This window comes from Vulpes vulpes, chromosome 11 (assembly GCF_048418805.1).
Source record: "Vulpes vulpes isolate BD-2025 chromosome 11, VulVul3, whole genome shotgun sequence".
Lineage (NCBI taxonomy): Eukaryota > Metazoa > Chordata > Mammalia > Carnivora > Canidae > Vulpes > Vulpes vulpes.
Window position 1 is genome coordinate 42652619 of NC_132790.1, and position 21958 is coordinate 42674576.

At 40.3% G+C, this 21958-nt stretch overlaps 1 protein-coding gene across 8 annotated transcripts in view; it reads left to right on the plus strand.

The window, feature by feature from the left end:
• Positions 1-2399: 2399 nt before the first annotated feature.
• Positions 2400-21958, plus strand: part of DEUP1 (deuterosome assembly protein 1) — a 78511-nt gene continuing 58952 nt past the window's right edge. For 3 of the 8 annotated variants that reach the window (XM_025993211.2, XM_072726169.1, XM_072726171.1), the window contains exons 1-2: positions 2961-3542; positions 21306-21477. In XM_025993211.2, the coding sequence (XP_025848996.1) occupies positions 3496-3542; positions 21306-21477 (219 nt within the window). In that variant the 5' untranslated portion in view covers positions 2961-3495. The other 5 variants (XM_072726166.1, XM_072726168.1, XM_072726165.1 and 2 more) reach the window with 4 other exon arrangements.

The window sequence follows — 21958 nt, forward strand, 5'->3', positions numbered from 1 at the left end:
TTAAACTCCATCAGATACTTTGTAAGCCCTGCTCATTCCCCTTCTGTCTTGTGAAAATGTGGCTTTAAACACATCTACAGCCAGATTCTGTGTGCTCAAGAAACCTAATTTTTTGGACCGAGTTTGAGGAGCACTAAGTTTAGAGTAAGAGGATCTAGATTCATTAGCTTACTGCATTTGAACCAGATGTGTAATCCTGGCCAAATCCATTATTCTGAGGTTTACGTTCCTAATCTGCTAAAAGGAGCTGTAAGAACCCTGTTACACATGTGTCACACCGTACTTGTGAGCATCTAAGGAAATAATGAGCATGAAAGTCTTTACCAATGGTAAAGCGCCACACAGCACGAGTGATACAGGGCATCCTGAAACTTCATTAAATTTTGTTCCTACTTCCAGTTTCCCCTCTTCAGGTCAGAATTACTACACTGACCCATTAAGTTTAGACAAGAATAAAGAATATGACTTAAGGTTTTCAGAATAATGGAAAGTTTCAAGTTAAGATGAAATGATCACTCTCTTCATTCAATCATAATGAGAGTTATGAAACACTTATTAGAACGAATAACCTAAGGTACTTTACACAATTCATCTATGAAACTCAATTTGTCAAGAAACAGCAAATGGTTTTTTGAAATTCAAAAGGAACCCGAATGGAGGGGTTGGGATCCATGTTAAGTTGATAGCCATGTTAAGTAGCAAATTCATGTTTATGTTATGAACGTGGAGTGCAAAGATTTTAAGAATTAGATGTTGATCAACTGGGTTTTGAGAAGAATGCTGTTCTTAAAATTGATGCAGAAGTATTTTCCAAATACAAATTCAAGTGCTTAAAAATATTACTTACGGTATCAATAGAAAAAATTGTGTGTGTGTGTGTGTGTGTGTGTGTGTGCAGGTCTATATGCATATATTCTTTCCTGTTCTTTAAAATCAGAGATATGGGACAGAGCTTCTATCATCAATTATTCTTGGAATTTAGTGAAAAAAGAAAAGAATTTGGAACCAGGCACGGGGTTCCCTCTGCCTTCCCCCACTTGGGAGGTGTTTCCTTCTCCAGCAAAGTAGTGGTAAGGACCCAGTGTGCTGTGTGGGGAGGACGGGTACAGTTGCTGCCGCCCTGATAACCTGAGTGGCTGTGCACCCCGCAGTGCACTTGAAACACCGCCCCCCAAGCTCTTCTGAGGTGAAAGACGCCTTGGTGAAGAGAGAGGCAATTCTCTGCCCCAAGTCTATTTTAGTTTTTATACCATTTCAAATATGGGGGAGAGGGAAGAGGGTCAGGGGGATTTAAGGAAGTTGGATGTCAGGGCGCCTCGCTGGCTTTCAGTAGAGCCTGCAACGTTTGATCTCTGGGTGGTGAGTTCGAGCCCCACAGTGGGTGTAGGAAAGACCCTTTAATAGAAAAGAAAGAAAAGAAAAAGGAAAGGAAAGGAAAGGAAAGGAAAGGCAAGGAAAGGAAAGGAAAGGAAAGGAAGAAAAGAAAAGAAATGAAAAAAGAAGAAAAGAAAAGAAAAAAGGAAAGGAAAAAAAGAAAAGAAAAAAGAAAGAAAAAAGAAAAGGAAAAGGAAAAGAAAGGAAAGGAAAGGAAAGGAAAAAAAGAAAAGAAAAAAGAAAGAAAAAAAGAAAAGGAAAAGGAAAGGAAAGGAAAGGAAAGGAAAAAAAGAAAAGAAAAGAAAAGGAAAGGAAAGAAAAAAAGGAAAGGAAGAAAGGAAAAGAAAAAAGAAAAGAAAAAAGAAAAAAGGAAAGGAAAGGAAGAAAAGAAAAAAGAAAAGAAAAAGGAAAGGAAAGGAAGAAAAGACAAGAAAAGAGAAGAAAAGAAAAAAGAAAGAAAAGAAAAAAGTGAGAAAAGGAAAAAGAAAAGGAAAGGAAGAAAAGAAAAGAAAAAAGAAAAGGAAAGGAAAGGAAAGGAAGAAAAAAGAAAGAAAAGAAAAAGGAAAAGAAAAAGGAAAGGAAAGGAAGGAAAGAAAAGAAAAGAAAAGAAAAGAAAAGAAAAGAAAAAGGAAAGGAAAGGAAGGAAAGAAAAGAAAGAAAAGAAAAGAAAAAAGAAAGAAAAGAAAAGAAAGAAAAAAGAAAAGAAAAGAAAAGAAAAGAAAAGAAAAGAAAAGAAAAGAAAAGAAAAGAAAAGAAAAGAGGAAAGGAAAACGAAACGATCCGTGGCGGCAGACCCGGGCCCCGCTTCCGTCCCCTCCGCCCCGCTGGGCGCCCGACCCGGGTGGTCCCGAGGCGGGACCCAGGCAGCGGTCCCGGGAGGGCCTCCGCCGAGCCCCAGCGGCCGGTCCGCCGCCGCCAGCCCCGCCCCCCGCTCCGGGCGGCCCCGAGTTCGGCCGCGTCCCCGTGGCAACCAGGGGCGGCTCGGCGGGCGGGCGGCTCCGGGACCGGGAGGCCCTAACGGCCCGGGCGGGCGGCTCCGGGCGGGCGCTGGCGGCGGGAGCGCGGCGGGGCCCCTGGGCGCGGGCGGGCGCGCGGGCGGGCGGGGCCCCCGGCTCGGGCCTCCCGGGGAGCGCGGCGCAGGTAAGTTGCCCGGCCTGGGCCCGGGGCTCGGCGCGGCCTGCGGGGGCGGGGGCGGGGGCGGGGGCGCCCCCTGGGGCCGGGCGGGCGCCTGGCTCCTCGGTGCCTCGTTGCCCTGGCGCCCAAGTGAGTGGTGGAGGAACCCGCGCAGTCGGTTTAGCCCTCGGTGCGTCCCGGCCGGGCTGTGGTTCCGACGCCGCGGTCCTCGCCTCTGCTCCCCGAGCCTCTGATTCCTCGGTCTGGAAGGGCCCGAGCCGGCAGCCTCCCTCCTCCTCCTCCCTTGAATGCTGTTTCGTTGACTTTGATGTAGTGACTCAGGAGTTGAGGTTCTCTTCAATCCTTTGTCCAAGGATCCTCACATGCTATTTTTTAATTGACACTTTGTTGCTGGGATGAACTTGTTCCTCCTTCCTCTTTCTTGAAGGCAAGTACCAACATCCAGGTAAGCAGGTGCCCACAGAGCCATGGCAGAATTGTAAGATTTATATTTTTAGGCCACTCTTAGCCTGTTTGTCCTAAATCTCATAGTATATTCGTTCTAACAAAACCCGGGAAGGGCCAAAGAAGGAGTTGACTCAAATACAAGGCAAACTTTTAGCAGACAAGAAAAGAAAGTTTGAGAACATTTAGCTGTAACTCCTCTACCATAGGAATTCGGTTTTACTTATCTCGTGTGATGAGCACTTTGCAAAGTACCTGGCACCAGGGTGTTGTTCAGGAAATAGTGAATGACTGCTCATTTCAGCCAATACCATGGATTTCGACTCATAGCTAAACCAGTGTCCTAAATGCGCAGAGGAATTTTTTAAAAAGGCCCTAATTTTCTACGTTTTGTAGCACCAAGAGCTGCTACACTTGGAGAAGCTCACACTATATGGTTTGCTAAGAGCAGAATTTTCTTGTTTTATAGGTTAATAAGTGTAAGTGTTTTAGTGATCTAGATCATTTTTCCCCTAATAGATTAAAAATCAAGAAACAAACCAGATGCAGCAATTTCTTGACATGGAGAACCAAGCCCATAATACAATGGGGTAAGTGCTGATTGAAAATTTTCTATTAAGTGGGCCCTTAACTATCTCCAAAACTCCTAGATGATACACGAATTTTGAAATTGAGCATTAATATGAAGGATGTATCAATTACTTTTGGTGAGGAAGATGGGGGGAGATTCAAGTGATTCTAATTAAGAACCTATGATATGAATCTTTCCAATTTTGACTATGGGTCAGTACCCGAAAATCACTATTTTCCAACTTTTAGGGAGTTTGGTGTTTTTTTTTTTTTTTTGGTGTTTTAGGATGGTGGGTGCCCACACAGGCCTCCTGTGCTCTTGACAGGAGTTCCCCTCAGTTTGCTCCTTTCTTGCTACATTGAGCGTTCCAGTCATGCCTCTTACATTTGCCCTTAAGGCTGAATTCAACACTTAAACACAGCCTCAGAACAGATTTGGCTCCCACAGAATCTTAACTACAGAGAACAAATGGATGGTCACCAGGGGACGAGTGAGTGATGGAATGGGTGAAATGCGTGATGGAGATTAAAGAGTCCACTTATCATGATGAGCACTGGTAGATGTATAGAATTGTTGAATCACTATATTGTACACCTGAAAGTAATATAACACTGTATGTTAACTCTACTGGAATTCAAATTTAATAACTTAATAAAGTTAAAAGAAAAAGATTTGGCTCCTCAAACAACAATAAGAACTGGATATGTTACCAAAGGTCTTCACCATTTGTAAAAAATATTAAACTCCCTTTTACAAATATCTGTCCCTACCCCAACTGGGGTTAGGGGGCAGGTGAGGGGCAAGGGGTAGTGAGTAGGGACAGTGGGTAGGAGTGGTGCTGTAGTGCCTAATCTTGACTATGACTGATTTGCACTCATCAAACCACTCCAAGTGTCTCCCTTTCAGTTATTCTGCTCAGACCATGACTTTGACATCAGGCTAAAGGAAAGCATCACAAATCTGGATAAGAATAACGTTGGTTAAAAAAAAAAAAAAAAAGAATAACGTTGGTTTTGTAAATCTTGCTGCATACTCCTCCTTACAATATCTCAGCTAGGTATTGTTCTCTGTACAACCAAGAAAATCGAGTGTATTATAGTCTAAGGTCTTGTGACAAAGAGACCCCCAAATGATGACCCCAGTGGTTTAAATAAGATTGAAGTTTATTTCTGTTTCATGAACAAGTTTTAGGATAAGCAGACCAGGACTGGGAGGGCACCTCCACTGCCTCACTACATGATTTTTGTGTCTGGATCCAAAGTGAAGGCTTCAGCTTCTACCACCGTGCTCCTGCCAGAGGGAAAGGGGAAGGCGAGAGGAGAGAGAATTTGGTTCCTTTTTGGAGAATGTGGCCTAGAAATAGCAAGACTCACTTCTAGTCATTTCCCACCGGCCAAGAAAGGATTGGGACCTGTGCTCTCTAATTGAGCAGCTCTGTGGCCAGCTAAAGCCTAGGCAAGAAAAGAAAGAAGAATGGATATTGGCAGACAGTTAGCAGCCTCTGCCATGTTTCTGAGCTCAGAAAGATAGAAAGAAAGAGAAATAAAGTGGCAGCTTGTGCCAAAATATACACCTGGTTAGTGGAAAGGTAGGATTTGAATTCAGATACGTGTAGCTCTAATCCCTGAATGCTTTGCTCCACTGGAAATGAGTGGTAGTGAGATGTGGGTGCAGAGTCAGGTTGGGATCCAGGATTGAGCAGGTGTTAGGTCCCTGATATGATGATAGCAGTAGGGTCTGAGATGCAAATTGAGGGTCTTGGCCTTAAGGTTTGGTACCAGGAACCCCTTCACTCCTGCAGATCTGAGGCTGCAGAGACTGCTGTTTGTCTTCATTCATTCTTTTGGGGGAAAAGTGTAGACTATTGAATGCATGACAAGCACAACACTAAGTCTCTTGGTTTATACAAAGATCATTAAGAAACAGATCTTAAAGAACTTAGAATTTAGTAGGGAGCCATAGAGCTTGTCTGGGTACAATGTAACTATAAACCAGAAGTGAATGAGAATCACTAAAGATTTCCATGAGGAACCACCCTCCTCATCCCAGCAGACATGGGACCAGACATTGTCTACCATGGTCTACAAAGCGTGGAGAACCACTCTGGCTTTGCTTCTGTCCTGCATCCTTTTGAGATATGTGTAAAAATCTAGATCATAAAGACAGTAAAACTTCATTAGGGGTGTGTTACAGAGCCTATCTAACCATGTCACCTACATACACAGTAGTATTTTGTGGCACATCTTCATCTAACAGATATTTATCTAGAGTCTACCATATGCTGTTAATGGTCTAAGCACCTGGAAGAGAGCAGTGTTCAAAACAGGCCACTCCTCCAGGGGTTGGTGGGAAATACTAACCATGTTTCATATGGTCATATGAAGGAAAACAAAGCAGGCTAAGGATGGGAGGATGAATGGGGTGATCAAACATGGGTTCCTGGTAAGATGGCGTTTGAGCAGGGATTATTTTGGGCAAAGAGAATTCCAGATAGTAGGAACAGAAAGTGCAAGGGTGTAAGGAGGGAGCTTTTATACAGAATATTCATTGGGTCAATCATTATTCTCTGGCACGTGGGTTACCATAGGGTTTGATTTTCATTTTAAATCCATGATTTCCTGCAATTATATAGGTGTTTGTATCTGTGCCATTAATCAACCTAAACTCCTTCTAATCAAAACAGCTGTATTTGAGTTTGTCCTTTTCATTTGTTTTTAGAGTGTGTGCCCAGAACATAAATAATAACAGAATGAACAAATGATCTATTTGTCCTGGCCTGGTTAAGAGAACAGTGTCTAGATTTTGCTTTGTTTCTGTTTCCTTGTTGATTTCTACTCTTACTAGTATGGCCTCTTAGGATTTATTTTACTTATCTTGTTCTACTGATTTTTGAATTGAAAAATCTGGTTTAGTTGTTTTTATGATTTCTGTATTTTATGATTTCTTCAAGCATTTAAAGCTTAAGTTTCTCCTGAGCACAGCTCTGCTGTGGGCCACAGTATTAGAGATTTCACACGTATAGGTTAATGTATTTTGTTGTTGTTGCTGAAATTCTCCTTTGCCTGATAGTCATTCATATTGCCATTTCTGCTGTCTTTTTAGCTTACTTTAGTCTGTATTGTCCTGTTCATCCCCTTTGTAATGGAAGAAACTCAGTCTTTTCCTTTCTGTGTAGGGAGAAACCCAGTTCTTCTCTACTATGCCTTTCTTCCCTGTGTGCCTTTATCTTCACAGAGAATACTTCATTTCTGATGCTTTGGTCATCAAATATGTGGCATTTTTTTCCCCACCAAGCAATTGTCTGTAACACCAGCTGGGTATCCTACAATTTAACACAATTTTGACACCGTCTACCTGGAGATTGCACAAGATCACACAGGTAAAGGGCTCAGGCTGCTTCTTCTACCACTTCAGATGCCAGTAGCAAGCCTGAGTTGTCACCTGTGCTTCTGACCCACCAGATCCCCACCTTGGGTTCAATTAATTTTCTAGAGCAGCTCACAGAACTGAGGGAAACACATTTACCAGGATAAAGGCTACAGATGAACAACCAGTTGGAAGAGAGGCATAGGTCAAGGTGTGTGGGAGGGGGTCTTTGGTCTTTGGCTTCCATACCCTTGCCAGGTGTGTCACCCTCCCAGCACTTCCTGTATTACCAACCCAGAAGCTGTCTGAACTGAGTATTTTGGGATTTTTATTGCAGCTTCATGATATAGGCATAAGGGATCATTACCTCCATTGGGAACCCTTCTGCCTTCTCAAGAGAAGAGAAGGTAGGGCTGAAAATTCCAAGCTTCCAATCATAGCTGGTCTTTGCAGTGACCAGCCTTTATCTAGGAGCCCACCCAGGAATTGCCTCATTAGAACAAAAGGCACTCCTATTGCCTTATAAAGGTTTATAAAGGTTTCAGGAAATTATAAAGGTTTCAGGAGCCCTGTGCCAGGAATCAGGGTCAAAGACCAAATGTTAGAGCAGAAGATGCTCCTGGTGCTTTTATCATTTAGGAAATGGCAAGGGTTTTAGGAGCTCTATGCCAGGAATTGGGGGCAGAGACCAATATATATATATTTTCTAGTATCTCACACTCTTGTTTTGAAAATTTTTATATCATATCATGTCTCTTGTAAAGAATATATGGTTAGATTTTAAAATATACCTCAATTGGAGAGTCTTTGCCATTAAAAGGAGGATTTATGATCATTAATATACTAATGTTTGGCCCATTTTGATTTCCCCAAATTTAGCAGTCTGATCTAGTTTCCTTTTTCCTCATTTTCCCTTAGAAGTTTTACATACTATTTTATAAGTTATCAATGAACATTTTTTACAAACATTTTAAATTTGGATTTCTCTTTTGGCATCTTGAATTTTAACTAAATCTTTGACTTCCCTCAACCTTTTCCCTCTGTTAAAACTTAACCTTTGGTAGTGCCTGTGCTTCCCCAGTCCCTTTTTCAGCTCCAAGAAATAATCTGGATCTCTAATTCCTGATCACTCTTAATTCAGAGTATTAATTATTACATATGGAATACAGTTAATTATTATTGCATTCTTCTATTATTTTAGAATCCTTTTTTAACAGCTATAAGTTTGCATTATTACTATAGTTATATGCAAAATCTTCCCTGTTCTTAATTTAAGAAACTTTTGAATTCATTTAATTTGACTAAAGTACTTCCTTAGATCTTTCCATACAAATGAACATGGGTGAAGGGCGCCTGGGGGGCTCAATTGGTTAAGTGTCTGACTCTTGATTTTGGTTTGGGTCCTGATCTCAGAGTTGTGGAATCAACCCCATGTCAGGCTCCACACTCAGCAGGGAGTCTGCTTGAGATTCTCTTTCCCTCTCCCTCTGCCCCTTACCCTGTGCATGCAGGTATGATTTCTCTCTCTCTCTCTCTCTCTCTCTCTCTCTCTCTCTCTCTCTCTCTCTCTCTCTCCCCCTCAAGTCAATACATCTTTTTTTAAAAAATGAACATGAGTGATATACTTCTTAACTTGTTACATGTCCAAATGTCTTATTTATCCTCTTGCACAGGAACTCTGTGACATTACTCTCATTGTCTTGAAGTGTTGAATGTTGCAGAAGGAAGGTCTAATGCCAGTGTCATTCTTTCTTGTTCAGATTTGTTCTTCCTTCCCCTTCCTTCCTTTTTCTTTCTTTTTATGTGTATGTGTCTGAAAGTTTATAGGATTTATTTTTATCCTTAGAACTTACACATTTACCAAGATGACTTTCTAGTTATGGATCCTTTTGCAATAATCCTTCACAGCATTTGGTGAACACTTGTACACTGAAGATTCAAATCTCTTCAACTCAGTGACGTTTTCTTATACTTCTTTGGTTACTAATTCTCCACTCTCTTGTTTCATTCCCATCTCCTAGAAGGATCATATTTTTTTCTTTTCTCTCCTAATTTTCATTATTGTACTTTTTGCTTTATGTCCTGGAGGAATTTCTTGAGTTTTCTCACTTTTATTTCAGCACTGATTACAATTGTTTTTACTGCTTCTCCCCCAGGAGTTAGTACTGGCAACCATGTTTTTATTTCCAAGAACGTCTTTTTTGTATGTCTATTTTGATGTTACTTTTACATAGGATAAGCTAGTTTTGTTTTATCAATGCAATTTACCCTTGGCTTTTATTAAAAATACAAATAAGAGGTGTTTGAAATGATCTCTTATATCAACTCCTTTACAATCAGTTGTTCTGGGGGGGGTGTGTGTCTGGTGGTGTTCTCTACCTCCTTCAATTTGTGCCTCTCCCTGGACCCCCAACAGCTGCTCCACCACCAGTCCTTTTTCCTGGCTTCTGCTGCTCAAAACAAGAAATCAATTCGGTCTTCTGAAGAAATTTGTCCACCAGCTACAGTGCAGCTGCAGCTCCCTGTGGGCTCAGCATACTACCAGCCAGGAAGTTACACAGTCTAGTGTATTGAAGATTACTAAAACTTATATTTAGTAAACTTACCTCTGAAGGTCATTTCTTTCTCTTTTTTTGAGATTTATTTATTTATTTGAGAGAGAGCACACGCACAGGAAAGAGAGCACTTACATGCATGCACTCATGAGCATTCACGTGGAGAGGTGAAGAGGGAGGTGGGCAAGTGGACTCCCTGCTGAGCACAGAGCCCAGCAAGGGGCTCCATGCGGACTATGGGTGAGGGGCTGGATCAGAGGGTTAACTGTCAAAATAAGAATTACACAGATGCATTGAGCAATCCTGAGGTCAATGAAATACATATATAGAATCCCAAAATGTATGAATTCCAGAGTATTGCTTTTAAAAAAATGTTTTTTCCTTGTATAGGTGGATTCACCTATAATGGATTACTTCTTTAAAATATCTTTTCTAACTAAAAAAGAACATTTTTCCAGATCTTTCTTTACTTAGTTACACATGTATGTAGTTTAAAAAGTCATTTGGTTCCTGATGGCTGCTATCAAAAAACACCAATCTCCTGTTCCCTCTCCAGTTTTCCATTCCCCAGAGACAATTCTTTTGGCTGATTCCTCTGGCATTTATCTCCATATTTCTAAATAACATGCTTATCTTGCTACTTCTTGATTTTTCCATTTTAGGCATTATCTATTGACATCCACAGTGGTTAATTTTCCTGCCTCCACCCACCATACACACAGTCACACACATATACAGCCTCACATACACAGTCATACTCACACAGACACAAAGAGTCATACTTCCCATTCTTCCATCCTCTCGATACACCATAACTTTGACTGAATCAATGTTATGTTTGCATTGTTATGACTTTATAAATGCTTTTCACTTCTGAGTGAGTGAAAAAGACAGCATACAGTGATGACTCTTCCTTTCCTATAAAACATTCTGTTTTCGCCTGTTATAATAACTCTAATATCTTAACTATATTTTTTGAAGTTTTCTTCTTCATAATTTCCTTCAAAAAATGTCTTTCTGTTTGTTTTTTACCTAGTTGTGTGAACTGCTTTTCTCAAATGTCTGTGATCCCTGACCATTCACTCCTATGTAAGATGGCAGAGTCAAAGCTGCCAGGAAACTCCAATGTGTTCACAGGCTGTGCCTGTTGACAGGGAGGTTCACTGCATGTCATCAGGCTAGTCTTGTCCAGTCTCTGTTGAGACAGGCTAATCAGATTCTAGAGAACACTCTTCTAAATTCTCCTGCTTAGAGGGTGTAAGTTGCCTGTCAGCATTTACCCTATACCTAGTTGGGTTGCTTCTTGGCTTTCTCTACTGCTAGCCCCTATTATCTTCGTCCTTGTAGGTTAAAAATATCTCTTTGCTTTATTTTAATAGGATTTGGGAAGGAAAAGTGTTTATGTCCATCCTTCTTCAACCAAAAGTCTCATTTTTATCTACTAAATCATTTACTGTACTTTTGATTCTGTGACTTCTATCTTAGTCATTGATCTTGTTCATGGGATCTTATCAAATCCTTCCTAAAAATCCGCTGCATGATCTGCCAATTTTTAAAAATCTGCCATGAAAGTCAAATTTTCAAAGGACCAAGACAGATGGATAATAAAGCATAACTTCTCACATCTAATTCAGAAAAATCCTTTAAAGCAGTACTGTACATGTGCATCTTTCTAAACCTAAGTGTTCCTTCCCTTTGAGATATATTAATTCATAATTACAACTTTACTTCCCAGTTTCTTAGTTTAATACAATTTTAATTATAATTTGTAAAAACATCTAATATAAGTCAATATATTGGTAGTTTAATAAATTGTAGTTATGTATTATTTTTTTTTGAAGATTTTGTTTATTAATTCGAGAGAAAGAGAGAGCATAAGTATAAGGAGTTGTAGAGGGAGAGGGAGAAGCAGGTTCCACACTGAGCAGGGAGCCTGATGTGGGGCTCTAACCCAAGACCTTGGGATCATGACCTGAGCTGAAGGCAGACACTTAACCGACTGAGCCACCAAGACACCCTGAAATCGTAGTAATCTATTGTTTTTGTACATTGACAATTCTTTTTTTTTTAATTTGGTTGATTCTCTTGCCTTCTGAATGGCCCAGTCTATACCCTCATTATTCTCCCTCCACTCTTTATTCCCATCCAGGCATATTCCTTTTCAGCGTAATCAAATTTGGTAAGTTGTAGTTTCTACTTTCCCTGAAGAAGAAACAAAGTGAAATAGACCTGGGGTAAAATCCTGATATTTTACTTTGACAGTAGATCCTGAAATGTTAACACAACGCTTAGTGATTATAGGAATTCACGGAGTGATTTTAAAAGGAAGAGATGGGGGAGAGAAGAATGGAGGGAAGAAGGGAGGGTGTGGGGAAGGAAGGAAAGGAAGGGGAAGATTCCTTGAGAGACTAATTAAGCTGCTACCATATTTAGGCAAAGATTAAAAATGCCACCATGTAGGATACATTCATACGTACTTTTTACAGGACAATGTTTATGAAGATTATTTGCAGTAAAGTTACTTTAAAAAAGAAAAAGCAATGATATGTGTAAACCCAGGCCTGTACATCACGGGCTAGGCACACTGGCCATGTAAAATGGGAAGTGCCTGGAGGGCTTTGAGCAATGCAGTGACATCCTTTGACTTAGTGTTTTAAAAGGCTTATTCCAGTTGCTATGTGGAGAATAGACCACAGCAAAGTGAGAGCAGGAGGGATAGACAAGCTTAGCTGTTGCAGTAATTCAGGAGGGAGATGACAGTGATTTAGATCAGCTTGGTAGAGGTAGAAATAGTGACAAGTAGGCATATTTTGACAGAAAAGCTGACAATATTTAGAAATCGTGAGTTGGATGTGTGGTATGCAAAAAGGAGACGGGCAAAGGATTATCCAAAAGCTTTTCACCCACCATTTGGAAGGATAAGTTGTTATTTATTAAAATAAGGAAGGCCAGAGAAAATGCAAGTTTGGTTTGAGAAGCCGCTTGTTTCACATCCAACTGAAGATGTCAAATAATTAGCTGTCTATACAAGTCTCCATGTATCTTTCTACTCCCCTCAGTGGGGGCTTTTTTATTTGTGGTCACCTTATGGTTACAAGAGGGCTAACCACCGCAATCATTACATCTGCCTTCCAGAATGGGAGCAGAGGAAGGGCGATGGGTAAAACCAAAAGAGCACATGCCAAAACTTTACTGTGGCTTCTTACAGAGGCCAAAGCCTTGAAACAAGGATTTGGATGCAAGTAGTTTTTTGGGAGATGAGAAAATGTGGTATATTAGTTTCCTTTTACTGCCATATAACAAGCTTGGTGGCTTAAAACAACCAAATCATAAACACATGCACAGTTCTGGAGTCCAGAAGTCCAAAATCATATCACTGGGTCAAAATCAAGGTATCCAGAGGGTTACATTCTCTCCAGATACTCTGGGGAAGAATCTATTCCTTGTTTCCAGCTTCTGGTGGCTGCCAGCATTCCTTGGCATATGGCCACATCTCTCTGGCTTTTATTTATTTATTTATTTATTTATTTATTTATTTATTTATTTGAGAGAGAGTGAATCCACATGAGCAGGGGGAAGGTCAGAGGGAGAGGGAGAAGTAGGCTCCCTGCTTAGAGAGCTCTACATGGGGCTCAATCCTAGGACCCTGAGATCACGACCTGAGCAGAAGGCAGATGCTTAACCAACTGAGCCACCCAGGTACCTCTCCTCTCTCTCTGACCTTTAAAGCCAACATCTTCATTTCTGTCTCTGGTTCATCTCCATATCCCTTCTCCTGTGTGTCAAATCTCCCTCTGCCTCTTTCTTAGGGTGCACCCAGATAACCTAGGATAATCTCCCCATCTCAAGATCTTTAACTTATGCAAATACCTTTCTTCTAAATAAAGTAGCATTTATTTATTCCAGAGGTTCAAATGTGTTCAGGGGCTGTTTTTTGGCCTACCACTTATGGGAAGAGGCAAGTATCATAAGGAAGGGCAAGTTATGAAACCAGCTATCACTGAGGGTGACTGGAGCAAAAGCCTAATGGGGAAACTCTGGAACCCAGTATAAAAGCACAGCCCTCAGAGTTATCCCATCCAAGGAGCAAGTGAGTATTTACACACCAGTAACTGATAGTCAGTTAGAGAAGATTGCTCCTGGGAGGGCTTCAATTTCCTGTTACTTCTGGCCTGTCACACAGGTGGCAAGAAATGAAAGTTCTGTCCACTAGTAATCAGGCCAAGTGCCCCCAAGTGGTAAGTGAAGGATGTATGGGACACCAAAAGCAAGTGCTCTAGCTCCCTTTTAAATAGCTTCACGGCAACTTCTGCTTCCCTTTCACAGGCCGGATTTTGTTCCATGGCCATGCCTAGCTCCAGGGGAGACTGCCAAATGTAGTTGTGTTTTTAGCTGGACACATTTCCACTTTGAGTAATATTGGAGATCTGTTATGGAAGAAAGGAAGGGTGATGTTAGGTTGGCAGCTAGCTGCATAGGAGCCAAGAATGGAATCAGACAAGTGATAAGGATGACTCAGACCAAAGTTTTATTACTGGACATGGTGAGAAATGATCAGAATTTAAGGATATTTATTGGAGGCAGTGCCAATAGACCTGTTGTTCTGGTTTCTCTCTGTTGAGAGAAACACAAATCTCAGATCATGAGGGTTTTTATCATGAGCAACTGTTGCACTGGTGCCAATTAAACAGATAAAGTGGACTGGAGTGGGAGCAGGTCCATGGCGCAGGGAGTCAAGGGCTGTGTTTTGAATATGTGAAGTTTGAGATGCCTAAAGGTGTCCTGTGAGAAAGTCGATGTTAAATGGTAGGTAGTTGGATATAGAAGACTGGAGCTCAGAACTCGGGCACTAGATATTTGGAAGTTATCAGAACAAGCTGGCAAAAGAAGGTTCATTTCCAACATTCAGGAAACAGTGTATTATTTATTTTCCTATTATTAGACAGATTTTGTCAATGTTTACCTAACTGCTGCTAATTCTTTGCTGTTAGGATCCAGTGAAATAACTGGCTCTAGTTTTAAATAGAAAAAGGGTAAAATGGCTATTCTCATTTGTACTAACACTGCAGTCTTTCATGTAATAGACCTTTTAGCAAGAGGGAATTTTAATTGTCCTCTTAGAGATTGCCTTATAGGACCCAACCCAATGCATATGTAGTATATTACTAATTATCCCATGGTTCTCTATTAATATGAAGTTTAGAGATATATGTTTATGAGTATAGTGAATTACTCATATTTCTAGATAACTATAAAAATCACCCTGAAGAAAGGGTTGGTGCCTGCTAATATTTCACTGTCTTCTTACATCATTCAGTCTGTGAACCAAGATGTTACTCAGAAGAGGAATGGTCATTATAGAAAAGTTTTAAGAAAAAGTTTATCTGTAATATAGATATTTAAAAGATCTTCCATTCTTTTTATTTTTTTTAATTTTATTTATTTATGATAGTCACAGAGAGAGAGAGAGAGGCAGAGACACAGGCAGAGGGAGAAGCAGGCTCCATGCACCGGGAGCCCGATGTGGGATTCGATCCAGGGTCTCCAGGATCGCGCCCTGGGCCAAAGGCAGGCGCCAAACCACTGCGCCACCCAGGGATCCCCTTCCAATCTTTTTAGAACATAAAAATGTGAGATTTTAAACTTGTATGTACCTAGAATTCTAATAAAAATATTGATATAGGAACTTGGAAGCTATCACATTGCGTTTTATTTCTATAAATGTCTTTCTTTGATAATTATGATGAAGGCTCTAGAATAAGGCTTGGATAATTTCATGTAAGCATCTTCTTGGGAATGGTGGGATTTATACCTCCTCCACATCCCAACATTAAGATTATTACAGATGAGGGAGCAGAATGGACTGAGTATGAGCCACCATCTCAAATATGCAATAAAAATAGGCATTATAATGCTGCTAAGTCAGCATACACTAATGATGACAGTAAATAGCATTTTTTTGGGCAACAAGAAAATTGCTTAAGAAAAGTTATTTTTAGTTATAATTTGGTAACTAATTTTGAATGAGGGCAACCATGAAATTACGACTGAGGCATCATAAAGTATTAAGCCTTTTACTTTACTGTCTTAGAGGGAACAGTCAACTATAGAGCAGGCCAACATCACAGATATGTCTATGAAAGTGGGTTCTGGGACTTCTGGGGTCTCTCCCATTGGATCTATTTAGGTTTCTGGTGTGGTGCAGTATTTGAAATACAGAATAGGGTCTATGAGCCTCTACTGAAAAGTTAAATTCTATTGGTATAGCTAAATATGTAGTAATGTAACTAAGACAAATAATATGTTGCTACATTTTAGAATGAGTTTCATTAAAATATTTTGGAAAAGTTAAGACCTAATATGATGGCTCATGTTGCCCAACACCTTTTGGAAACACATTTTCTTAGACTATTCCATGTTGCATGACATAGCCTCCTCTTTCTCTTCTGCCTATGATGACTTCCTCTATGATAACTTCCATATTTGTTTTTCAAACCCCCTCTTCTTTCTGTCAGGCTCAAGATCCATTTCTATTTGATATCTTATGTCCCAAAATGAACTCACTTTGGTTATATTTTTTTTAACAGACCTTTTTATCCATTTCTATTTTCCAGATTGATGATGGGTAGACTGCCCCTACATCCCACTTGGCCCAGAACAATCACTGCTTTCATCTTTGCCCTGGCAAAGATTACGTTAATAAATGTGACATTATAAATTATATTAGAAATTAATATATTGATATATGTAAATTAATATAAATTATCATTAGTGCCCCTTTCACTTTCAAAACTGTCCTGGTTTGGATAATTGATCATATAGTTGCCATAGCCATCTGTCTGATGAAGGTCTGCCCTTCTAAAAATCAGCATGCAATCCCATATATGAAAGGACTTTGGATATGTGTGTTACTCCAGCCTTATTTTACTCTGAATGAGTCTCCACATTCCATGTCCCTGTCCTCCTCCACACATTGGCACTACTACCTCCATTTATATCATCAGCTTTTTTTGGCTCTCTTCATCTTTAAGTTTTATATCCTCATATTTTGACTCTAGGCTCCTCAGATCAATATATCACCTGCAAGTCTCAGTGTGCCCCTTCCTTTTGGTTTAAGATCTTTGTCCTCACCCCACAATCCTTCTCTTGTGAATTGGCTCCCGATAATAAACCCAGTAATCAGGGCCAGGGCTTGTATGTCTTAAGGAGTGTATCAGATACAATCCACCCTGTCCCTAAAGCTGGAAGACTAGAGGATTTTTTTCTTTTTAGTGCCTCAACGTTTCTAAAATTGGAGTAATAAGACCTACTTTACAGGATGTTGTAAGGATCCATGAGAGGAAGAACAGGAATGTAATTAGCATAGTGGCAGCCTGGCGTTTAACTAAAAGAAGAAATGAAAATATAAATAACGTTAGTGCCCAGCTTTGTAAGAAAGCTAAACTAGCCTTTTGTATTTCATTTTAAGGTTCATTAGCTTGAGGAGCAAATACTGATGCTGTGGAGACCAACTGCTCTTAATTATCTTGGAAAAACTGAAGGAGGGAAAATATACCAGATGATTAGATAATTGAATTTCAAAAAGGAATATTAAATGGCAGAAAGCGGAGTTTGATGTAAACCTGAGTTTGGCTAAGTCTTTGGGAAGATTCTGGAAGGGATTATGGGTGGGTTTGTTAGCATCCAGGGGAGGAAGCAGTGCCCCTGGACTCAGCACAGACGTGCCCCCAAGGCTGTGCACTAGATCAGCCTTGGCTCACAGGGCTGATATGCAGGTGCATCAGGAAGTGTATAGATAGGATCTTCTTTGGGCTTTGCCATAATATTTTACAGGGCTTTTCATGACATTTTTATGGCGGGGCCGGGGGGTGGTGGAGAGGAAAGATCGTAAGTTTAATTAAGTGGATTAGAAACTGATTATAAGAAAAGAAGTAACCACCAGATCCCTGTCACCCTTGGGCTTGGTAGTGGAATGCCACAGAGCTCTGTCCTCCATCCTGTCTTTCATGATATTTTACAGTCACTTGGGGTAAAAAAACATATTTATCTGTGAAACAAGTAATGCTTATCAGATCTGCAGCTGACAGAAAATTGAGAGGTATGGCAGGATCCGAAAACAAAAGCTCCTTGAGGAAGGCTTCTCTGGTAACCCACCCTGTCCAAGTTTGTATTCCTTACCCCTCCCTTCCTCGAAAAGCTGCATGGGTTCATCAGCCTCGTATTATACCTGCCTTGCAAGTGTCTCTGCGTACAGGTTTCTGTCTGTTTTCCTAGCTCTACAAAAGGGGAGCAGCCAGTGGATGACTGCTTCATGTTGAGAGGCTGCAATGATCACACTGAAATTTAATAAGGATAAATAGAGGGCACCTGGGTGACTCAGTGGTTGAGCGTCTGCCTTTGGCTCAGGTTGTGATCCCGGGGTCGTGGGATCGAGTCTGCATCAGGATCCCCGCAGGGCGCCTGCTTCTCCCTCTCCCTCTGCCTGTGCCTCTGCCTCTCTCTGCATCTCTCATGAATAAATAAATCACATCTTTAAAAAAAAATAAGGATAAATATATTTATTGGAGCAGTCCCCCCACCCCCAGTGAAATAAGCACAAGATATTGGCTTTGTAGCATGCATGGAATAGGTTCTTAGACAAGAATAAACTCACCTTGAAATGCTATTGTATCACTGCTTTGCCTTCCCCTTTCCAAATTCAAAGCTAAGGTGATCTTCATCTGCTCAAATAAAAATATCTAAAACAAAGGATGTGAGAGTCCCTGTCGAAACTGATTAGACTGTACCTGGGGTAATGTGTTCCAGTTCTGAATGGTACATTTCAAGGAGGAAATCAAACAGGAACTTGTTCAATGGAGAGCCACCAGGATTCTGAAGGGTCTGAAAGTCTTTCCATAGTCATTCACTTTTTCATTAATTCAATAAATGGTAAGTTAAGTATCTAGTATTTTCCAGGCAGTATACTCAGCAGTGAGTGGTAGAGCCGGGAGCCCGACGTGGGATTCGATCCCAGGTCTCCAGGATCGCACTCTGGCCCAAAGGCAGGCGCCAAACCGCTGTGCCACCCAGGGATCCCCCAGTAAAAGAACTTTTAAAAAACTCATTGCTTTCTAGATACAATCTCAGACAGTGGTTGCCTGGGAAAAAGAGAAATTCATACCTCGGCTGGGTGACCTCCTGGTAGTGATATTGCAAAACAGATCACAAATCTTAGCATGCACCAGAATCACTTGCCATCTTTGTTAGCGATGCAGAATCTTGGGCTCTGTTCTAGACCTGCTGAATCTGATCAGTGGGGCATCATAGATGATTCTCTTATGAAACATTTGTGAAAGATACGCAAACACTGGATGGGTAATTGGACAAGATGACTTGTAAAAGTCCTTCCACCCTGAGTCTAAATACCCTAATTTTTGCATGGCATAGCCATAATCAGAAAAGAAACCATTCACTCATTTATTTAACAATATTGATTGAGTAGCTTCCATTATGTCACACTCTACTTTCAGCCTATATTTTAATTCCATTATAGTATGGTGCATTCCTACATGCCAAGGAGATAGTGATGAAAAGATCTCATTTGTTCATTTTTCAGAAATTTATTGAGCATCTGCTATGTGCTGGAGCACTGTGCTGAGCTCCAGTGAAATGGTGATGAAAAAGACCAACATAGTCCATTTTCTTTCAGAGCTTACAATAGCAGGAAAGAACAGAATGTTTTTATAGTAAAGGTGATACATGTTGTTATGAAAAAGAAAATGATCTGAAAACAATTCTTTTTGTTCTGCTGTTTTTCTCCACATCGTAACTCCAATTAAAATTTGATCAGTTTATTTATAGAGGAATTAGTACTTCCTTTCCTCAGGTTTGTTTTGGGTTTTAAGTAAAAATGGAGAGCCTTTGTGCCTTAGTCCAGAAATGCTAGAAGTCATTAGAATGGCACTTTGTATTTAAAAGCTTTCTGATGTCAAAACTGGTGAGTCCACTGTTGAATAAACCAATCAAAGGGACATTCTTCATTCAGGTTGACTGGGCATTTTAGAAAGCCCTGGAAACTCCAAGTTCTTTGGGTTCTAATATCTTTTTCTAATTCTATTTCAATGGAGCTAATTTATATTTTTCTTTTTCTTTTTTTTAAGATTTATTTATTTATTTATTCATGATAGACACAGAGATTGAGAGAGAGGCAGAGACACAGGAGGAGGGAGAATCGGGCTCCATGCTGGGAGCCCGACGTGGGACTCGATCCCGGGACTCCAGGATCACGCCCTGGGCCAAAGGCAGGCGCCAAACCGCTGAGCCACCCAGGGATCCCCTAATTTATATTTTTCAAGCAAGTCCTTACTTAAACATCATGTCTTTTGCTGTGTAATACACAGCAAGGAGCTGAAGATGGGAAACAGCTGCCTAGGATCTTGATCTAGCTCTTTCAACTGATTACTGTGTGACCTTGACCTCTCTGGGCCATAGGTTTTTCAGAACGCTAAATGATCCTTAATTACCTCTTAAATTCTGATTTGGTGAAACTAAATGGAGAACATATCATGTCTTACCTGCTTTTCCCTCCCCATGTTCCTGCCACCTACACAAATATATTAGAAGCCCCATCACCACCATTGAATGGATACTGAAATAACTTGCCTTCTAATCTGGACATGTGTGTGTTCTTTAGGCTGAAATCTGAGGCATCAACATCTGCCTGCATATCCATTCTGAATAACTGGATTTATGCCAGGTCCCTGTGGAATGTATCAGCTTCCTTGAAGGAGAACCCTGCCCTAGAAGCACCCAGCTCTCTGTCATCTCACAACTAGCACCTCGAAAAATCTAGCTTTTACCAAGGGTTTTGTTTCAAATATAAATAGACTCTCTGAGATCCAAGATATTACCCCTTATCTGACTGAGTATCCCCATTATCTAAAGAGGTACATTACTCTGCCCCCACTTGCCTGATCAGATTCTTTCCAAGGGGACACCAGCCAGATCACACCAAGTTCCCCTTCTGGAGGAGTAGCACTGTAGCCCAGTGAGTACCCTTGACTCTGGTCTTACCTAGCCTGAGGTTGCTCTTCTATCCCTGATAGGCATGACTGAAGTCCCAGTTTATGTGCCATCAAACTTACTCAAGTTATGATAGAAATAGGCACATGTATATTTACATGGAAGAGCATTGAATCATCTTTCATAATTTGAATTTTCCATAGAATCAGCCCACTTGAACAATGTTACTTTTTTTTTTTTTTCTTTAGCTAGCTAGCTAGCTTTATTGTGACATTGTTTCTCACATAACCCCCACGTGTGTTTTCATTTTAGGACTTCCTTGTCTATTGTTCCAAAGTTTATACTTTGAAATAATTTATCAGATATTTATTACAATGTTGTCAAGGCTTATAAAATATTGGGATGCCTGGCCCAGTTGGAACAGCATGGGACTCTTGATCTCGGGGTTATAAATTCAAGCCCTACGTTGGGTGTAGAGATTATTTAAATATTTTTTTAAAAAAAGTTTAACAATAAAAAGGACTTCCTGTCTAAGTCAAAACCTTTGCCTCTGGAAGACCCGTGTGCTACCACATACACTAAGAAGAGAATAGAAGTGGTGTAACCAGTGTATTGCATTATATTATGACAGCAGCTATGCTTTAGGAAATGTCATTTAAAAAATTTTAATGTATATTCACTATTTACTCTGAAATTAGCTTTTGGTTTCAGTTTAAATTTTAACCTCTAGCTTTCTTCCTCGTTAAACAATTGAACAATTTGAGGAAATAATGATCAAGGTGTTCAGAGCAATGGAATCATCTTTCTTATCCTTACATTTTACTACTTTAAAATGTGTTTTACTTTTCAAACATTGCCAGAGCTTCTCCTTGTGAGGCTGAACTTCAGGAATTAATGGAACAAATTGACATCATGGTAAGCAACAAAAAATTGGATTGGGAAAGGAAAATGCGGGCTTTGGAGACACGATTAGATCTTCGGGATCAAGAGTTGGCAAATGCACAGACTTGTTTGGATCAGAAAGGTCAAGAGGTACTGAATATACATTTTAATTCAGACAGAAACCATATTTATTCTGTTGGAATATGTTTTTCATTACGTATGCTTTTGTCAGGCATCAGCAGTAGCATTTATTGCTTGGAATTCTGTCATAGTGTGTTAAATATGTTCTATCAAATAAATGAGGATCAGAGCCTAAACCCATAAAAATTTGCTGATGCAAACACAACATGTCAGTGCCATCTAGAAAAGTAAGCATTCAGTATATATGTGAAACGAATATTGTTTGCAAGCAAAGATGTCAGTGGTTTTGTAGCCGTAGAAACAAAGTAGTTGTCCAAACTGTGTCTTTGGAAATGGCCAAGTTCAAGAGCCTCTTTGAATCCACTAGAAGAATATTTCCTGAAAGAATTGAAATGTCAAGACATGATTTCAGGACAAGGGAGAAAAGAGTTTGGTGAAGGGGGTGTATGTATATATCTGGGCACCTTCTTAAGAGAAGTGTCCTCAGCCC